Here is a 19,079-nt window from a genome sequence, read left to right as displayed (position 1 = left end):
CCGCCAGATGGCTAAGACATGTGCGTGCACCACAGCTTCCAAGCTCTAACCCATTTAAATTTAATTTTACTTTACTTAATGGAGATACAGTGCTAGATTACAAGTGGAGTGCTAATTTATTGTGCACCCATAGTTGGGCAAATTCGCTCGTTCACAGGTGCACAATAAATAATCAGCCATTACAAGTGGCTGGTAATGCTACCAATTAGAGCTCCAAAAATTAATCAGAGATCAGATCTCTGGTTAATTATAAAAATGTCCCCCAATTGCCCCCAAACTTAAGTGTAGTGTTGTTTTTAAAAAAAAACAACAATATAGCATTTTTTTTTTTAAAATAATAACTGCACAAAGCAGTTTTAAGGGCTTAAATTAAGTGAGTGGATGTGGGGTGTTAGAAAAAAAAACCTGCACTAAAATAAAGTGCCTTTACATTGTGGTCTATGGGGAATGTGTTATTCCTATAAGTATATATGTATATGCTTACATACATATATATTCATGTTAATATGTGAATATACACATATAAACACATAAATGTATATGCTTATATATATATATATATATATATATATATATATATATATATATATTCATGTTAATATGTGAATATACACATATAAACACATACATATATATGCTTATATACATATATATTCATGTTAATATGTGAATATACACATATAAACACATACATATATATGCTTATATACATATATATTCATGTTAATATGTGAATATACACATATAAACACATAAATGTATATGCTTATATACATATATATTCATGTTAATATGTGAATATACACATATAAACACATAAATGTATATGCTTATATACATATATATTCATGTTAATATGTGAATATACACATATAAACACATAAATGTATATGCTTATATACATTTATATACATGTTAATATGTGAATATACACATATAAACACATAAATATATGTATATATTCATATATATTTTTAATTTGCTGTGCAACTTACCCCCTTTGCCGCACTAGGTTTGATGCCGTGTCTGACGGCATAAGAACGAGGCTCCCATTGGAGCCTATGAAAGTGAGCTTCCATGAGCTCAAAGCTTCCAGGCAATGCGAACACGAGGTTGAATTCGCATTGCGATTAACTTGTAATACCAGCACACGTTTGTGTGTGCTGGTATTATTGAGTAGAGCGCAAATATATTGTGCTTGTGTAAGTGCAATTTTGCGCTCCACTCGTAATCTGGCCCACAATGTTTTAGGTGATTACACTGTACAGTGCTCTTTTTTAATCTATAGCTGTTCTGTATATAGATAATGACCCTGATACATTACAGTAACTGTACTGAATTTTAGGTTAAGAAGAAAAAAAACTGTATAACAATAATGTAATTCACTTTTGAACAATTTTGTAAATGACAGTAACTATTTACTGGTCTGTGGGTTTTCCAGTAACCATGTTTTTTTCTGGAGGTAGCGTTAATAGTTTTATCTCAAATCAGATCTCAGCAGCATGGTATAAAGGACACATTTTTCCTTAGAGTTTTGTTCATAGTTTAAGATAATTATCTATGTACTGTTCCATGATTTTCTTTTTGTAGAAATATTATGCTGTTGCTGATGAATTCTGAAGCGAGCTAATTAATTGCTAAGACTCTCACTATGGGCCCAATGTTTAAAAGATCATCAGGTCTGTGATAAAATAAAGATGCTATCTGTTTAGTAAGAATAAATAATAGATATGTAAACTTAGTTTTACTGTATATTCAGTAAGTTTCTTGTCACTGAAAGGGTGGAGAGACCGGTATGTGTGAAAAGGTGAACTTAACCTGGCAGATATTGCTTAAAACTGCTGGTGCAATACCGCCCCCTGCAGATTTGCAGCCAATCGGCCGCTAGCAGGGGGTGTCAATTAATCCGATCGTACTCAATCGGGTTGATTTCCGGCAATTTCTGTCCGCTGCCTCAGAGCAGGCGGACAAGTTATGGAGCAGCGATCTTTAGACCGCTGCTTCATAACTTCTGTTTCCGGTGAGCCTGAAGGCTCGCCGGAAACACGGGCATCAAGCTCCATACGGAGCTTAATAAATATGCCCTTCTAAGTGAAGTTTACCTCAGCATGCAGTTTTCCTGTACTTGTAACCCTTGGGCATTAAAACACCATGGTACTTTGGTCGCTGCTGCAGCAAACACACTAATGGTCACAATACTTGTTTGATAGGCCGACCTTTTAACTGGATCATAAACTGTAATTATAATCTATCACACTTTTATGACTTTCCAGTATTTCAGTATTGTTATTGGGTCATAAATTTCTCTTTGTGCTTACCACATTTATTTTTTATGTTTCCATATTATTCAAGTGTATTACAGTCTGATTTGATCATGTATTATTATTATTTTTATACTTGTGTATTCAGTACTAATGGCAGAGAGTATAGTGCAAACCATATAAAGATGTCTGTTGAACTATACTGTACATTAGCATAACTACACTTTTAAATAAAATATTACTGGCATGTTTGGGGTTTGTTGCTTTAAAGAACATTAGAATTAATATACCAATTTCTGTCCTGCTTAATAATTATTAACATGTAACTCACAACCCTATCCAGCAGAGTTAATAGAAATACTAAAGTCTCAGACATAATCATAATCAATTTTGTAAGGGTTCGAGGTGACCGTGACCTAAAAGGACATATGGAAGTCAAAACTAAACTTTAATAATTCAGATAAAACAAGTTAAACATGTAAATACAATTAAAAAAAATAAATCAAAGGTGCCTCTTTCAGTTAGTATCCTTTGTTAAAACTTTAATGAGAGCATAATTAGATATAATATAGCTACAAACATTCCTGTCATATATTGCTCAGAATATATCCATGCTACTAAACCTATCTCAGTATGCTGTGATAGTAAGGAACAAAGCTTCAACAAATGATCTCAAGAGGAACAGGTACAGATTATAATATATAGATTGTACATTTATGAAGGTTTAATTTTGACTCCCATGTCCCTTTAAGAAAATATAAATATATGTTTTGCTTACTGAATGGACATTTCTGAAACAATTACAATCAAGGTATTAATTTTGATATGGGGTTCAATATTTCCACAAAGTAACCTTTCATGGCCCCTTCTACATGCAGATAATTTATGACATAGAGGAGTAATTTATTATGCCATTAAAAAAATGCCCCTACAACTCTAACCAGTTCAATATAACATCAGAATTACATTGTAATTAAGCAGGATAACTATGGACTAGAGTCTATGCAAGTCCTTTTTAGTAATAACTGAGCAAAACATAGCAATGGTCTTCTTGACATTAGCAATAGTGACCATTTTGTTTTTATGGAAGTGGCTAGAACAAAAGTGACATTATATCACACCAAATATTGATTTTATATTTCTTCTGTTCACTTACTTTGCATTTTGTTAATTGATTGAAACAACCTATTAACATTTCCATTTTTCAAAAGCATTCTTACATTACAGCATTTTTTAACACCTGCCTAAAACTTTAGCAGAAAAGTGTACATGGACATCCTATTCTAAAACCATGAGCATTAAGATGGAGTTCTAAAACCATGAGCATTAAAGGGACATTAAACCCAACATTTTTTTTTCATGAGTCAGACAGAGAATACAATTTTAAACAACATCCCAATTTACTTCTATTATCTAATTTGCTTCATTCTTTAGATATCTTTTGTTAAAGAAATAGCAATGCACATTGGTGAGCCAATAACATGAGGCAAATACGTGCAGCCACCAATCAGAAGCTACTGAGCATATCTAGATATGCTTTTCAGGAAAGAATATCAAGAGAATGAAGCAAATTAGATTATATAAGTAAATTAGAAAGTTGTTTAAAATGGTATTCTCTAACTGAATCATGAAAGAAAAAATTTGGGTTTAATGTCCCTTTAAGATGGAGTTCTAAAACCATGAGCATTAAGATGGAGTTCTAAAACCATGAGCATTAAGATGGAGTTCTAAAACCATGAGCATTAAGATAGAGTTCTAAAACCATGAGCATTAAGATGGAGTTGACCCACGCTTTGTGATTATTATAGCTGTCACTTATCACAAAATTTTGGAGTGTGTCTGTGGGACTTTGTGCCCATTGAGCCACAAAAGCATTTTTGAGATCAGGCACTGATGTTGGAAGAGAAGGTCTGGCTCGCAATCAGTGTTCCAGTTAATCCTAAAGGTGTTTAATAGGGTTGAAGTCAAGGCTCTGTGCAGCCTATTTGAGTTCCTCCACACCAAACTTGTCAAACCATGTCTTCATGGACATTGCTTTGTGCACGTGGCAAAGTCATGCAGGTTACAGGAACGCACCCAATAGTCTAAAATGTAATTGTATCCTGTAGCATCAAAATAACCCTTCCCTGGAACTAATGGGCCCAGCCAAACCCTGTAAAACAGCCATATAGCATTATCCCTCCACCAAACTTTACAGTAGGCACTATGCACGTAGGAAGCGTTCTCCTGGCATCCACCACACCCAGGTTCTTCCATCAGACTGCCAGATAGAGAAGCGTTATTCATCTCTCAAAAAACACATTTCCACTGCTCCAGAGTTGGCTGCATGTTTTACACTGCTACAGCCGATGTTTGGCATTGTGTATGTTGATGGGAGGCCATGAATACCCATCTCATGATGCTTCTGTTCTTGTGCTGATGTTGCTTCCAGAGGCAGTGAGAGATGCAACAGGTGTTAGGGGATTTTTACGCAATTCAGCACTAAGTTGCCCCACTCTGTGAGTTTGCGTGGTCTACCAATTTGAGGTTGGCTGGGCTGTTTTTGCTCCTAGACATCTCTACTTCACAATAATAGCACTTAAAGTTGATTGGGGCAGATTTAGTACAGTTGAAATTTCACAAATTGGCTTGTGGCAAAGGTGGCATGCTTTGACAGTGCCACATTTTACGTCACCGAATGTTTCAGTATGACCCATTGTTCTGCTAATGTGCTGGATTTTATGAACCTATTATTAATTGGTGTGGCTGAATCACTTGAACTTAATAATTAGTAGGGGTATCCACATTGGTTTAGCGATATAGTATGTCTCTGTAATAAAAACACAGTTATAGACAAGTTCAGGGAACATCAGGCCTTAGACTGGACAAGGATAAAGCCAAAAGCTGACACCAAGGAAAAAGTATAAAGTCAAACTGGAGTAGTGGTCTAGTCAGATGATTTATATGGATATTGGATTTAGTCAATTAATGGATGAGCAGTCATATGCATAAACCCTGCAATATTAAAGGAAAATGGTAAAAAATAATATTTTGGAGCCCATTATCTTTCAATGAACAGGGTCTTATATAGCTCCAAATTACAATACCCATTCTTCACCCACATACAGTATCTCATATCTTTCATAATAGTATTAGCAATAGACAAGATACATAACTGCTGATAGAAAATCTGAATAAAAATCTGGATATTAAGCCTAATTTTGTGGTCTTGAATTGTCAGTGTTCGGCGACAGCATTTAGAAAGGTACAATAAAGAAGAAAAATGTCATACTCATCTGATCAACAGGATGAGTGCTTGGACTTGATTGGAAAAATAGCAAAAGAAGGGGGCGTGTCCAAGCTGCGATCCAGAGCGGTCGCATTTTCCAGGGGCTCCTGCTGTTCTCTCTTTATTCCGCCGATTTACTGAGACATCCTACAGCATCTTACCAACATTTGTCAGAAATATTGTGATATTGCTCAGAAGAACTTACTAGCTCATAAACGTTGCTGTATTCTTGAAGATGGAGCACTGCATCGGATGTTAGAGGCCTGGAACGGTGGCTTGCTAACAGGCAGCGCCACCCCCTCGGCTAGATGAGGTATTCTACCTAAATTGAGCCTAAAACCATCAGACACCGACACCACTATTCCTACCTCGCTACCAACAAAGACCCAAAGAATTTGTAGGACTGAAAGTTTAAGCAGTTGGGACCCAAGCAGCGCTGTAAGAAATTGGCGAACATGGCAGTTACGGATCTATCAGCCTATTCCAGCTCGCATTATGCAAACTTCGAGAGGCTTATGAACATGATGATGGAAAGAGCCCCATATGATTTTTAATGAGTAGGCTGTACCCGACAAGTGCACTATTAACAACTGAGAAGACCGGGAAACCCGATACTCAAAATGGCGCTCTGAAAACTGTACGCACTTCAGAAACAGCTGACCCGTGACAAGGGCCTGCAGAGTCCAAACCTAACATCACTGGCTTAGAAGAACTAAACATCACTATGGAGTCACCATCAAACCCCACCAACATACCAGGCAACAACGTTGGCTCCACCGTAAAGCAGTTGTATGCAAGTGATTCCAGCTCCGATGCTACGTTACCGCCCGAAGACAGCAGAGGAATATCTCTGGATTCCCAAGCAGGTCAGAAATCGATGCCGAGTAGGGGCTTGGGGAGGTCCCCCTGACGGATAAAATAACTAAGCTGCCAAGTCTTCTGCCACACAACATCCTTCTGAAGGGCAAACAGAGCAATAACGGAGTAAAATCTGTAGACCCGGTCAGACTATACAGCCCTGAGCAGACTCTTCATATGGAGCCGCAGCATATAGCAATAACAAAGACATTTTGGACACAATTTAATTTGTTCAATAACCCTTTATTAAAAATACAGCTGACTTTCTCAGAAGTTGATCGCTATGATCAGGTTGAAATGGTGGGTTGACACTGAACTAGCTCCTTAATTGCATCACCAGACCCTTAGACAACAGTAGCTGGTATTGTTGGTGGTAACTGTATAAAGTTCTACTAAGTTTTAAAATTTTCTTTTATTGTTGTATATTTGCCACTTTGGCCATAACATTGTTATAGATATGGATTGTTGTTTGAGCCAATGGGGTCAACTCCACAATAGTTATGTATTGCACCATCCCAAACCTCCAACCCTCTCTAAATGGCCTACGTCCGGGGCCTCGAAGAGGAAGATAGTAGACTGTCATAGTTAAATTGGATGACCTTTACTTCATCGATTATGCAATCAATTGTTAACCCATAGTTTCCTAGCAGTGAAATATAATATTTTGAACAAATTGGTGCTCAAACTTTTCTATACCCATGTATTGCCTTATTAGAAAGCTCTAGCCAACTGTTAAAACCAGGAGATATACATAGCTAGCCATCATCGTCTAACTGAAGATATTATGTTCATCCTATGGGTTTATACCACATTATCACATCTTTAAGGTCATCCTGTGATGGGATGAGTGTTTATGGTGCTATGTGTAAAAAAAAAAAAAAAATTATGTTAATTGTTGGCTCAATTTTAGGTTCTCAACCAAACTATTCCACAATACTTGGTTTATAAAGCCCTTCCACTGCATATTATGCTTTTCCTATGCTTGACTTATACATCACCCCAATATAACCCTTAGCCTGCTTTTACTTGGGACCCAAGAGAGGTACGATTAATTAATAGGGGTGCAGAATGAGGTTCAGGGAAAAATGCTCATGTTGTTAAGGTTCATTGTTGTAGCCTATTTTATTCTTTGCCTTAAAAAAAGCCCTTATAATGGGGTATCATTTTATGGGATATGCATAGGTAACATTGCAGCTCCATAGCAGGACACAGTCAGTGATTGGAAGCCACATCTGTTTGTTACTTCGAATTGGGTCAACAGTCATGTCTTGTCTGGTATTAAGTACATAGCAAACTAGGGTCGATAATGCCAAAATAACATACTTACCTAGATGTAAGTTTTGCTTTAGAAAGTGTTTATTTTCTTCTAATTCAAACATTGGCTCTTCTTTGAATTGGAAAATAAAATATAAATATACTATGTTTTCACACACAATATAAATTAATGGTAAAACATAACTGATAGATCATGTTAAAAAAATAAAAATACTTTATTATTGACAGTGCTCAATAATACATACAAAGCACAATGTCTATGGCATTATAAATATGAAAGCAACAGTGTTGTTTGTCAATAACAGTTTAAATATCAACTTGATAGTAGATCTTATAGAAGACCTATAAAAATAATTAGATATGCATTTGCTTTCAGAATATGTGGTGGTAAATTAAAGGGACAGTAAACACCTTGCAATTAGCATACTGTGTGGCTGAATTATTTTTAAAGGCCTTATTACTTAGCTGCAATTGTTTGTAATAGTTAAACTCCACTCACAACTTGGTTGATGATGGAGGAGCCAATCCAGACTTGTTAGTGAAGCGGACAAGGCTAGCCATTGTCATAATGTTAGCAAAATATCCATTATTTTCCAATTCTTTATCTTATCATTAGGGACAGATACATGGCTGAGTTAGACTTGTAACTAAATTGTCAGACATAAATTACAGGAAAAGAGAGCAAAATAAATAAAGTATATCGCAAAGTGTTTTTTTTTTACTGTACATAATTAAACTCTCTATATTAGAAAATCAAATATTTACTGTCCCTTTAATAGTTTACAACTGTATTCATGCAATATAAACACACTCTCCACACAAAAATGTGCGTCAATTGAAAGTCATAAAAATCTTTGTAAGAAGTCACTGAAATTGATATAAGCTTTACATCCTCTGTGTCCTTTTGAAAAATGAGATAAACAATCTTAAAAGTTAAAATTAAACCAGGAAAACTAAAAAACCATATCCCTGCTGTACTTAGTACAATTTAAATAGCCAATTTAATAATACTAATAATAATAATATAATTTTTTGCTGCAACTTCAAATGTTATCTCAATTGCTTATTTTGAAACGTCTGCCAATTAGGTTTGAGTATCTCGTTTATATAATAAATAAAAGTGCAATGTTCTTTCCATATTGCGCAAACCTTTAATACCTTGTAAAAAAAACTTCTGTACAGAGTGTAAAAAGGTTTAATAATGTACAGTGACATTAACACAGATATGTGATTGTTTTTTAAATCCAAAACTGGAAGTTTGTTGCTGTAAAGCAAAATTAATTTTTGATACATATGTCATTTTTTTTTATAGTGCTGGCAAAGGAGTTTCGTTTAAAAATAGTAAGAATATACAGGAGTGCAGAGAGCAGCAACGTGTGTAGTACATTATTATAGTAATATATAGACTGGTCAATCTTTTTGCATGTACTAGATTTAGTGAATCTGTATTTCCACCAAAATGAGGTGAAATCTAAAACATGCATTCACACACTGGGTCATTAGGTATTAGTGACCCATTTTTGTTCTGTTTGTCAACTACAATTACATCTTTGGGTGCACACCATGCAAGCACCTTAACATTTACTGTTGATGTTGGAATGCATTAAATGTCTATGATGATGAAGTCTTTAGATATCCATGTTATTGGTTCCACTTTGTATTCTTGCTCTGTTCTTCTCTTTGGATTTCATCAGCAAAATTCAACTATACGAAGATGTTAAAATGTCTGTTTCCATCATTGATAGTTGTAAAATCTGATCAAAAATATAACAGACAACTGTTTATTGCAAGTGTGTTCAGCTTTTTCCAGGTATATTCATGTACCGGGCCTGGTCTAATAAATCTATTGAATCCTAGAGTTATATGTTCATGTGTTCCTCAAAGGATTTGTAGAGCTGTTCTGTATTTAATCATGAAACATAGGACAGTTGTTGGAACAGCCTCGGACCTAGCAAAAGTGCCATATGTCATAAATAGTATGTCTACTACTCAAGACCAAATGTACTTGTTTCCTCTACAGCCGTCAACAGCTTTTCATAGAGCATAGAAAATGATGGGTATGGAGGCAGGTCAAGGCGATTAAAACATGTATGTGCTCTGTTAAAGAAAGGAAAAAAGTTAGTTAAAAAAAACATTTAAGAAACTGCACTCCCCTGTAAATGTCAACTTCCTTCCTAAACCTCTTATCAAAGGGTTCTAACAGGATTTTAAACTTTCACTTTTTTGTACATACTACATAACTAAAAATTATTGGGAGATTTAAAGGGATTATTATATCTTTATGAAGGAAGCGCAGTCATATGTTCCATAACTGGCCCCTCTAGACACAATTAAATACGTCTAAGCTTTTCAACACAATTACATACAAATTCATTCCATAATCTAATTACTGCTTAAAAGAGCAGACATCATTATAGGTTATATATACACGCACTTGTCCTAACGCCTGACCAGCCATATATTAGCTGTTTCTGAAGACTAATGACAAGTAAATACATAGACTTTCAATGTAGTGCATTTTATACCTAAAATATCACATGTAGACATAACATTTTGTTTAATATTGCACAAAATAAGAAATGTGTATAACATACACTTAAAAAATTAGAACACTTTAATTATCTTCTTGCTTAAAACTATTAATTTATTGCCTAGTTGACACTAAAAAGTTTAAAGGGACACTGAACCCACATTTTTTCTTTTGTGATTCAGATAGAGCATGACATTTTAAGCAACTTTCTAATTTATTTCTATTATCAAATTATCTTCATTCTCTTGGTATCTTTATTTGAAATGCAAGAATGTAAGTTTAGATGCCAGCCCATTTTTTGTAAACAACCTGGGTTGTCCTTGCTGATTGGTGGATACATTTATCCACCAATGAAAAAAGTGCTGTCCACAGTCCTGAACCTAAAAAAAAAGCTTAGATGCCTTCTTTTTCAAATAAAGATAGCAAGTGAACGAAGAAAAATTGATAATAGGAGTAAATTAGAAAGTTGCTTAAAATTGCATGCTCTATCTGATTCATAAAAGAAAAAAACTGGGTTCAGGGTCCCTTTAATTGAATCTTGTTTTGCTTTGTTACCTGGGAAGAGCAGTGATTTTCCCCCACTTCTCAACACAAAATCTTCTTGGCCCATTGCTACCTCTCAGAGATGCGAAGCCTTCGTATGGTATACTGGATGTGCCAGTAACAAACTGCCAAAATGCACAAAAAAGGAACAATCAGGAGTTACTATTGTATGTTTAAAGGTAAACATTTTGACATTTGTATATAAAATGTTTAGTTATGTATAGTGAACCAACTTTGCAATGTTTCATTACTTATTTTGCTCCCTTTTTTATGTAATTTAGCTCTGAAAATTGATCAACTTCTAATTCCCAGAACTTAAAATGCACCCTGCTGACTTCTCAAGACTAACCCTGCTACATATTTCCATAATTGGGAGGTTCTGAGTGCGCAGTTCTGATGATAAAGCCTATATGTGCTGACTGGTGCGTATGCATTATAAACTTGCTTGCATGTCAATTACACTTATGAATAAGACACTTAGGCCACGACTCTGACATGATTGACATGATTGGCCGCAAATCTGCAGGGGGCGGCCTTGCACCAGCAGTTCACAAGAACTGCTGGTGCAATGATAAATACCGACAACATATGCTGTCGGCATTTATCGATGTGCAGCGGACATGATACGCTACAACGTATCATGTCCACTCACACTATGTTAAATATACCCCTTAGGCTGAAGGCTTAAAAAGTTGCCTTCCATCTACGCAGAAATTACTATTTAGAAATGTAAATTTAGGAATTTAAAATGGATCATGACCTAGTGATAAAATTAATTATAATAAATAAAAATAAGGATAAAAATAATTTTCCCAACACCTCTTGGTACCCATATTTGCTGTTAGGGGCAGAGATTTTGAGAGTCCATGAAAGCTGATGATTGTCCTTAGTTACTCTACATATGACACGAGTGTGCCCAGTGTATAACTGTGGGTCATACATCAGGTATATGTAACTCTTGCTGATTACCGACTGTGCTTACAGAAAGCATTTTGACAAAACAATGTATTGTGAGTCGAGTTGGGTTTCTGTTTAGTTTATTAAGGGTATGTTCTTATCCTGGATGTTTTATTTTATTTCCTTTGTTCCAACATTTTCATATTTAACCAAGTATAATGATAAAGGGCACTTTCGTTCCTAAATATAGCAATATATTTCCTTCCTTTTCTTTCTCCATATTACTTACATGTATCCAGGGGTCAAGTCCTACAAAAAAAAAAGTGTGGGAACTCACCAAGACTTCCACCCCCGACTTACATTTAATATTGTTTTATATACACACACTGTATTTATTTGTATATAATCTGTACACTTTGGTTAATGAAAGAAAATTAAATCCAATGAAGGGTTGAATGGTTGCGTTTGGGCCTGAGAATCCTCCACTGTTGCAGCCTCTTACCCACTTAAGGTGCTATTGTTCTATTTCTGCTGATGAGAGCTAAATAACCCCAGGGCAAGCCACCCAGAAATGTAAACACAATGGGGCATAGCCTGAAGGCTCGCCAGAAACACAAGTTATGAAGCAGAGGTCTAAAGACTGCTGCTCCATAACCTGTCCGCCTGCTATGAGGCGGCGGACAGAAATTGACAGAAATCAACCCGATCGAATACGATCGGGTTGATTGACACCCCCTGCTAGCGGCCGATTGGCCGTGAATCTGCAGGGGGCGGTATTGCACCAGCAGTCCACAAGAACTGCTGGTGCAATGATAAATGCTGAGAGCGTATGCTGTCGGCATTTATCGTTGTGCAGCGGACATGATCCGCAATATCGAATCATGTCCGCTCGCACAATGATAATTCGGCCCCCATGTGTTACACACAGTGCTGGGTGATCACACAGCAGGACCGCTGACAGGTTTGCATTTAGTGTATTGTAGGAAGTGTTACTGCCTATTACTAGAGGATCTCACTATCCCTCTAACCAGACTGTGCTCCAGGTCCTCCCACCAGCAGCAGCAGTGTTTACAGAAGTGTTTCACTTCTCTGTCCAAAGGGAACTTAGTTTCTCCTGCAAAAATAGTGCAGGAACTCCGTTCCCATGATTCCTGCTCGATTTGTCCCCTGCATGTACCAAACCAATGAAGAGCCTTAAGGTCTACCAGCATGATAATATGGGCATTGAATTTTTTTTTTTTTTAAAAGATTCAAATTAAGTGTGGATGTTTTTTCAAAAATTGATATAACCCTCAATGACAACTGGAACTGAATTAGTTACTACAGGTTTAAGTAAAAGCAAAGAAATCAGCCAAGATAACATTTTAAGCCAGAAAATATCATAGACCTCGTAAAAATGTTAGAGGTGAAAAGCCCTCATAACATTCCTGTATCTCCAGATTAAATTACCTGTAATAAACGAAGGCGCTGCTCATTGTTAAATCTTTCAACTGCTCCCCAAAACCACCGAATAACAATATGAGTATCATGATAACCTACAAAAATCAGAAACAGAACATTATTACATACATAATCAGTATTTACTGCAGGATTTTCAGTTCCTCTAGATACAGGCAATTTAGGTGTCTTTTGCCCTGTTTATTCCCAGTGATGTCATACTAACATATGTGTCTTTAATAAGAAGGTTTTAAACCCCCAATTTCAGTATCTAATAATATGTGATCTTGGCAGCAGATGGAATGTCCTACAACAGGGACTGGGTTGCTGTGTTGCATTACTTGACCAGTCAGCTATCATATTCTACTCATTTCCTTAATGACAATCCAGACATGTCACTGCTATTTGTTTCTAAGATGAGAAAGTTGACCACATATATTACTCAACAGAACTGGGAAAAAAACAAAGATCAAGACTGCCTATACAATATGCAGGTCTAGAAAAGATGATCATATCAAAATTTAAACTCTTAAAGTCAGACAGAGACCTTATATTTATATTATATAAAAGGCCAAGTGTGTTTGTCCGAAGCTGTCATGCGCAGTAGAGACAGCACGAGGACAAACACACCTGGCCTTTGAGATCCCTACCTAATCTGCAGCAGAGGTGGGCGTGTCCGGGCGTGATCGGGGGCGTGACCAAATGTGAAGGGGGTGTGGCCGGGTGCGGTCACTCGCAAGATAAAGGGGAGAGAGATAGAGAGGGGGGAGAGATAAAAAGAGAGGGGAGAGAGAGAGGGGAGAGAGAGAGAGGGGGGGGAGAGGGGGGGGAGAGAGAGAGGGGGAGAGAGGGGGGGAGAGAGAGAGGGGGGGAGAGAGAGAGGGGGGGGGGAGAGAGAGAGGGGAGGGAGAGAGGAGAGAGAGGGGAGGGAGAGGGGGGAGAGAGAGAGAGAGAGAGGGGGGGGGAGAGAGAGGGGGGAGAGAGCGCAAAAGAGAGGGGGGAGAGAGCGCAAAAGAGAGGGGGGAGAGAGCGCAAGAGAGGGGGAGAGAGAGAGCGCAAAAGAGAGGGGAGAGAGCACAAAAGAGAGGGGGGAGAGAGAGAGAGCAAAAGAGAGGGGGAGAGAGCGCAAAAGAGAGGGTGAGAGAGCGCAAAAGAGAGGGGGAGAGAGAGAGCGCAAAAGAGAGGTGGAGAGAGAGAGCGCAAAAGAGAGGGGGGGAGAGAGAGCGCAAAAGAGAGGGTGAGAGAGAGCTAACAAGAGAGGGGGAGAGAGAGAGCAGAAGAGGGGTGATAAAGAGAGGGAGACAGCAATAGAGAGGGGGAAGAGTGAACAAAAGAGAGGGGGGAGAGAGAGCGCAAAAGAGAGGGGGAGAGATTGCAAAAGAGAGGGAAGAGAGAACGCAAAAGAGAGGGGGGGGAGAGAGTGCAAAAGAGAGGGGGAGATAGAGCACAAAAGAGAGGGGGGAGAGCACAAAAGAGAGGGGGGAGAGAGTGCAAAAGAGAGGGGGGGAGAGCGCAAAAGAGAGGGGAGAGAGAGCACAAAAGAGATGGGGAAAGAGAGAGAGCGCAAAAGAGAGGGGGGAGAGAGAGCGCAAAAGAGAGGGGAGAGAGAGGGAGGAGAGAGTGTAAAATAGAGGGGGAGAGAGAGAGAGCGCAAAAGAGAGGGGGGAGAGACAGAGCGCAAAAAAGAGAGGGGGAGAGAGCGCAAAAGAGAGGAGGAGAGAGAGAGCAAAAGAGAGGGAGAGGGAGAGAGCGCAAGGAGTGGGACCGCTGTACTGCAAAAAAAGGCCTGTGTGAACGGGCTTTAGGACTAGTCCTATAATATAAAAGGCCAAGTGTGTTTGTTCGAAGCTGTCATGTGCAGTAGAGACAGCACAAGGACAAACACACCTGGCCTTAGAATCTACCTGATCTGCTGCGGCACGGAGACGGTGGCGGAAGTGGGCGTGAGCGGGGGCGTGACCGGGCGTGGTCACGCACCCGAGAGAGAGAGGGGGAGAGAGCAAAAGAGATGGGAAAGAGCTAAAGAGAGGGTAAGAGAGAGCAAAAGAGAGGGGAAAGAGCAAAATAGAGGGAAGAGAGAGGGGGAAAGAGAGAGAGCAAAAGAAAGGGGAAGAGAGAGAGCAAAAGAAGAGAGGAGGAGAGAGAGCAATAGAGAGGGGTGAGAGAGAGCAAAAGAGGGGGGGAGAGGGGAGAGAGAGTGCGGGGAGAGAGAGCAAAAGAGATGGATGGAGAGAGAGAGAGAGCAAAAGAGAGGTGAGAGAGACAGAGCAAAAGAGAGGGGGAGAGAGCACAAAAGAGAGGGGGAGAGAGAGAGCACAAAAGAGAGGGGGGAGAGAGAGAGCATAAAAGAGAGGGGGAGAAAGAGAGAGTGCAAAAGAGGGGGGAAGAGAGAGAGAGAGTGCAAAAGAGAGGGGGAGAGAGAGAGAGCAGAAGAGAGGGGGGAGAGAGCGCAAAAGAGAGAGGGGGAGAGAGCGCAAAAGAGAGAGGGGGAGAGAGCACAAAAGAGAGGGGGAGAGAGCGCTAAAGAGAGGGGGAGAGAGCACAAAAGAGAGAGGGGGAAGAGAGCGCTAAAGAGAGGGGGAGAGAGAGCGCAAAAGAGAGGGGGAGAGAGCAAAAGAGAGGGGGGAGAGAGCAAAAGAGAGGGGAGAGAGCAAAAGAGAGGTGGAGCGAGAGAGCGCAAAAGAGAGGGGGAAGAGAGAGAGAGTGCAAAAGAGAGGGGAGAGAGAGAGAGCAGAAGAGAGGGGGGGAGAGAGCGCAAAAGAGAGAGGGGGAGAGAGCGCAAAAGAGAGAGGGGGAGAGAGCACAAAAGAGAGAGGGGGAGAGAGCGCTAAAGAGAGGGGGAGAGAGAGAGCGCAAAAGAGAAGGGGAGAGAGCACAAAAGAGAGAGGGGGAAGAGAGCGCTAAAGAGAGGGGGAGAGAGCAAAAGAGAGGGGGGAGAGAGCAAAAGAGAGGGGAGAGAGCAAAAGAGAGGTGGAGCGAGAGAGTGCAAAAGAGAGGTGGAGAGAGCACAAGAGAGAGGGGGGAGAGAGAGAGCGCAAAAGAGAAGGAGGAGAGAGAGCGCAAAAGAGAGGGGGGAGAGAGAGCGCAAAAGAGAGGGGAGAGAGTGCAAAAGAGACGGGGAGAGAGCGCAAAAGAGAGGGGGAGAGAGAGCGCAAAAGAGAGGGGAGAGAGAGCACAAAAGAGAAGGGGAGAGAGAGCAAAAGAGAGGGGGGGAGAGAGAGCAAAAGAGAGGGGGGGAGAGGAGCAAAAGAGAGGGGGGAGAGAGCAAAAGAGAGGGGAGAGAGAGAGCAAAATAGAGGGGAGAGAGAGCAAAAGAGAGGGGGAGAGAGCAAAAGAGAGGGGGAGAGAGCAAAAGAGAGGGGGGAGAGGGAGCGCAAAAGAGAGGAGGGAGAGAGAGAGCACAAAAGAGAATGGGAGAGAGAGCAAAAGAGAGGTGGAGCGAGACAGCGCAAAAGAGAGGGGGCGAGATAGCAAAAGAGAGGGGGAGAGAGAGAGCAAAAGAGAGGGGGAGGGAGAGAGAGTAAGGGGTGAGACCGATATACTGCAAAAAATGGCCCGTGTGAACGGGCTTTAGGACTAGTTCCAGATATAAAAGGCTAATTAGCAGTCAAGGGCCACTATCTGCTGCTGTCAATGAATATTTTCAAATTAGTGCTTCTTCCTTGTAATATATAAAAATGTGTCATTACTTTATAAATGGCATTATAAAACCTTCATAGATTAATGGTTGCTGAAATGATGATGCAACATCAATTTAGATTTCCAAAAGGTACTGAACTATATCATAACATCAACATATTTGTATATAACCTAGTTAGTACCGTACTTATGTTTCTATAAGTAGTAGCGCTCAGCTTTAGACATAAAGACAGAACATTGCTACATTTCTGCAACCATGTAAAATTTTATATTTTTGTACCTCTTGAATTAAATCACTTAGGGCTAGCTTACAAGTTGATCGCAAAATATTGCTTCCGTGAAAGCGATATTTTAACTCAACTTAGTCATTCCAGTGCATGCAAATGTGTGCTGGTATTACAAGTGAGGTGCAATGCACATGTTTCGCATTGCACAGAAGCATTGCACTTATGTGAACTTGCTTCCATAGGCTCTAGTGGGAACCTCGTTCTCATGCCGTTAGACACAGCATGAGAACTAGCGCAGTGAAGGTAGAAAGTCGCGCAGCGATGGGCAGCAGATGTAAATATATATGTATATGAATATATACAGTACATATATATTTATGTGGTAATAAGTGTATATACACATATTAACACATAAATATATATGTATATAAGCATATACATATATATTTACAGAGAACACACTGCTAGCTTGCAGTAGCCAAAAAACAGCCACTTGTAATGGATGGTTATTTATTGCTCGCTCGTAAACAGGCAAATTTGCCCGTTTACGGGCACGCGATAAATTAGCGCTCTAGATAAAAAATGTCTTGTACCTCCCCTATATTCTGTGTGGATCCTCCAATCTCCCAGATCAATTTCAGCTGTTCCTGCAATAACTAATTCAAGTTCTCTTGCATCAAAGACTGACACCAAACGAGCATCAACTACCTGAAATATATATAGAGAAAACATTTAATTATTCTTGAGAAATGAGCAGGATCACCAGCTGTACATACATCCAGTATCCATGTTATGTTTCAATGTAATTTTAACCCTTTTTTTATGATGGAAAAATTCCGTCATATGTCCTTAAGAGGTTAAATCTCAAGCATCATTTGAAAGTCAATTTTTAAAGTTGTAAATACATTAGTGTATCTTCTCAATTTCGGCAGAAAGCACTCTCACCACAATACTGATCATTCTAAAAAAATACATAAATAGGACAGAATACCAGACTAGTGTCACATGGTGGTGAAGAAGAGGAATACTTCTGCTGGAAGAGGCTGGAACGTACCACAGCAGAACAAGGAAACAAGGATTAAGGTAGGAGAAGTATTTTGAGAGATTTTTTTTTTTTTTTTTAAAACTAAGCAATTTTTTTTAAAAGTGGCTCTGAGTTGATAAAATAGCTGAAATTGCTATTTAAATATAATTAGTGCAAAAAACTAAAAACGGCTAAACAGCGGGCAAAATGGCTCGACAGGGTTAAAGGGACATAATAAAAAGTCCCACATACAGGGGGAAAACTTATTATACAGCACATTTCAAATCATTATTAAATTATTAAGAAATATCATATTGTAAACTCTTATTTTACGTCTCAGAAAATTTTAAGTTTGATGATGATGATTCTAAACGCCTTCAAAACTGTTCTCCCCAGGACTGTTTTGATGGGTGCACTACCCTGATGTTTTACTAACCAACCAGCTATCATTTTAGTCAGTATTCCAGTACAATTAGCTCATTTTAAAAATGTCAATGTTTTTTGCACAAATTATCATTAAAGGGACAGTAAACCTTAAAAATAATGTTATATAATTCTGCACATAGTGCAGAATTATATAACATTATTTAGGTGCTATAGCTATAAATGCGTTTTTTACCTTTTAATTTGTCAAAAATATGGCGCTTTTACAGACCCGCTCTCGGCTGAGCGGGTCTGTTATATTTAGTCAGCGCATCGGGCCAGCTGTATAGTCACAGCCCGGCCCGACCGCGCCATAAGACTAAGTGCAGCTCGCTCCTGTGACAGGAGCGAGCTGCACTTAGTGCTATGGCGCGGTCGGGCCGGGCTGTGACGACTAAATATAACAGACCCGCTCAGCAGAGAGCAGAGAGCGGGTCTCTAAAAGCGCCATATTTTTAACAAATTAAAAGGTAAAAAACGCATTTATAGCTATAGCACCTAAATAATGTTATATAATTCTGCACTATGTGCAGAATTATATAACATTATTTTTAAGGTTTACTGTCCCTTTAAATAGATGTGAAACCCAATTTTTTTATTTCTTTATTCAGATAGAGCACAACATTTTCAATAACTTTCTAGTTAACTTCTGTTATCAGTTTTGCTTCATTCTCTTGGCATCCTTTATTGAAGGAGC

The 19,079-nt window shown here is 39.0% G+C and overlaps 1 protein-coding gene across 3 annotated transcripts in view; it reads right to left on the bottom strand.

The window, feature by feature from the left end:
* Nucleotides 1-7,858: 7,858 nt before the first annotated feature.
* Nucleotides 7,859-19,079, bottom strand: part of HECW2 (HECT, C2 and WW domain containing E3 ubiquitin protein ligase 2) — a 746,182-nt gene continuing 734,961 nt past the window's right edge. For all 3 annotated transcript variants that reach the window (XM_053698566.1, XM_053698567.1, XM_053698568.1), the window contains 4 exons: nt 17,529-17,643; nt 13,082-13,167; nt 10,748-10,860; nt 7,859-9,759 (listed from right to left, as the gene is read on the bottom strand). In XM_053698566.1, the coding sequence (XP_053554541.1) occupies nt 9,648-9,759; nt 10,748-10,860; nt 13,082-13,167; nt 17,529-17,643 (426 nt within the window). In that variant the 3' untranslated portion in view covers nt 7,859-9,647. The remainder of the gene's footprint in view (nt 9,760-10,747; nt 10,861-13,081; nt 13,168-17,528; nt 17,644-19,079) is intronic.

This window comes from Bombina bombina, chromosome 1 (genome assembly GCF_027579735.1).
Source record: "Bombina bombina isolate aBomBom1 chromosome 1, aBomBom1.pri, whole genome shotgun sequence".
NCBI lineage: Eukaryota > Metazoa > Chordata > Amphibia > Anura > Bombinatoridae > Bombina > Bombina bombina.
This window is presented reverse-complemented; position numbering and strand designations above follow the sequence as displayed.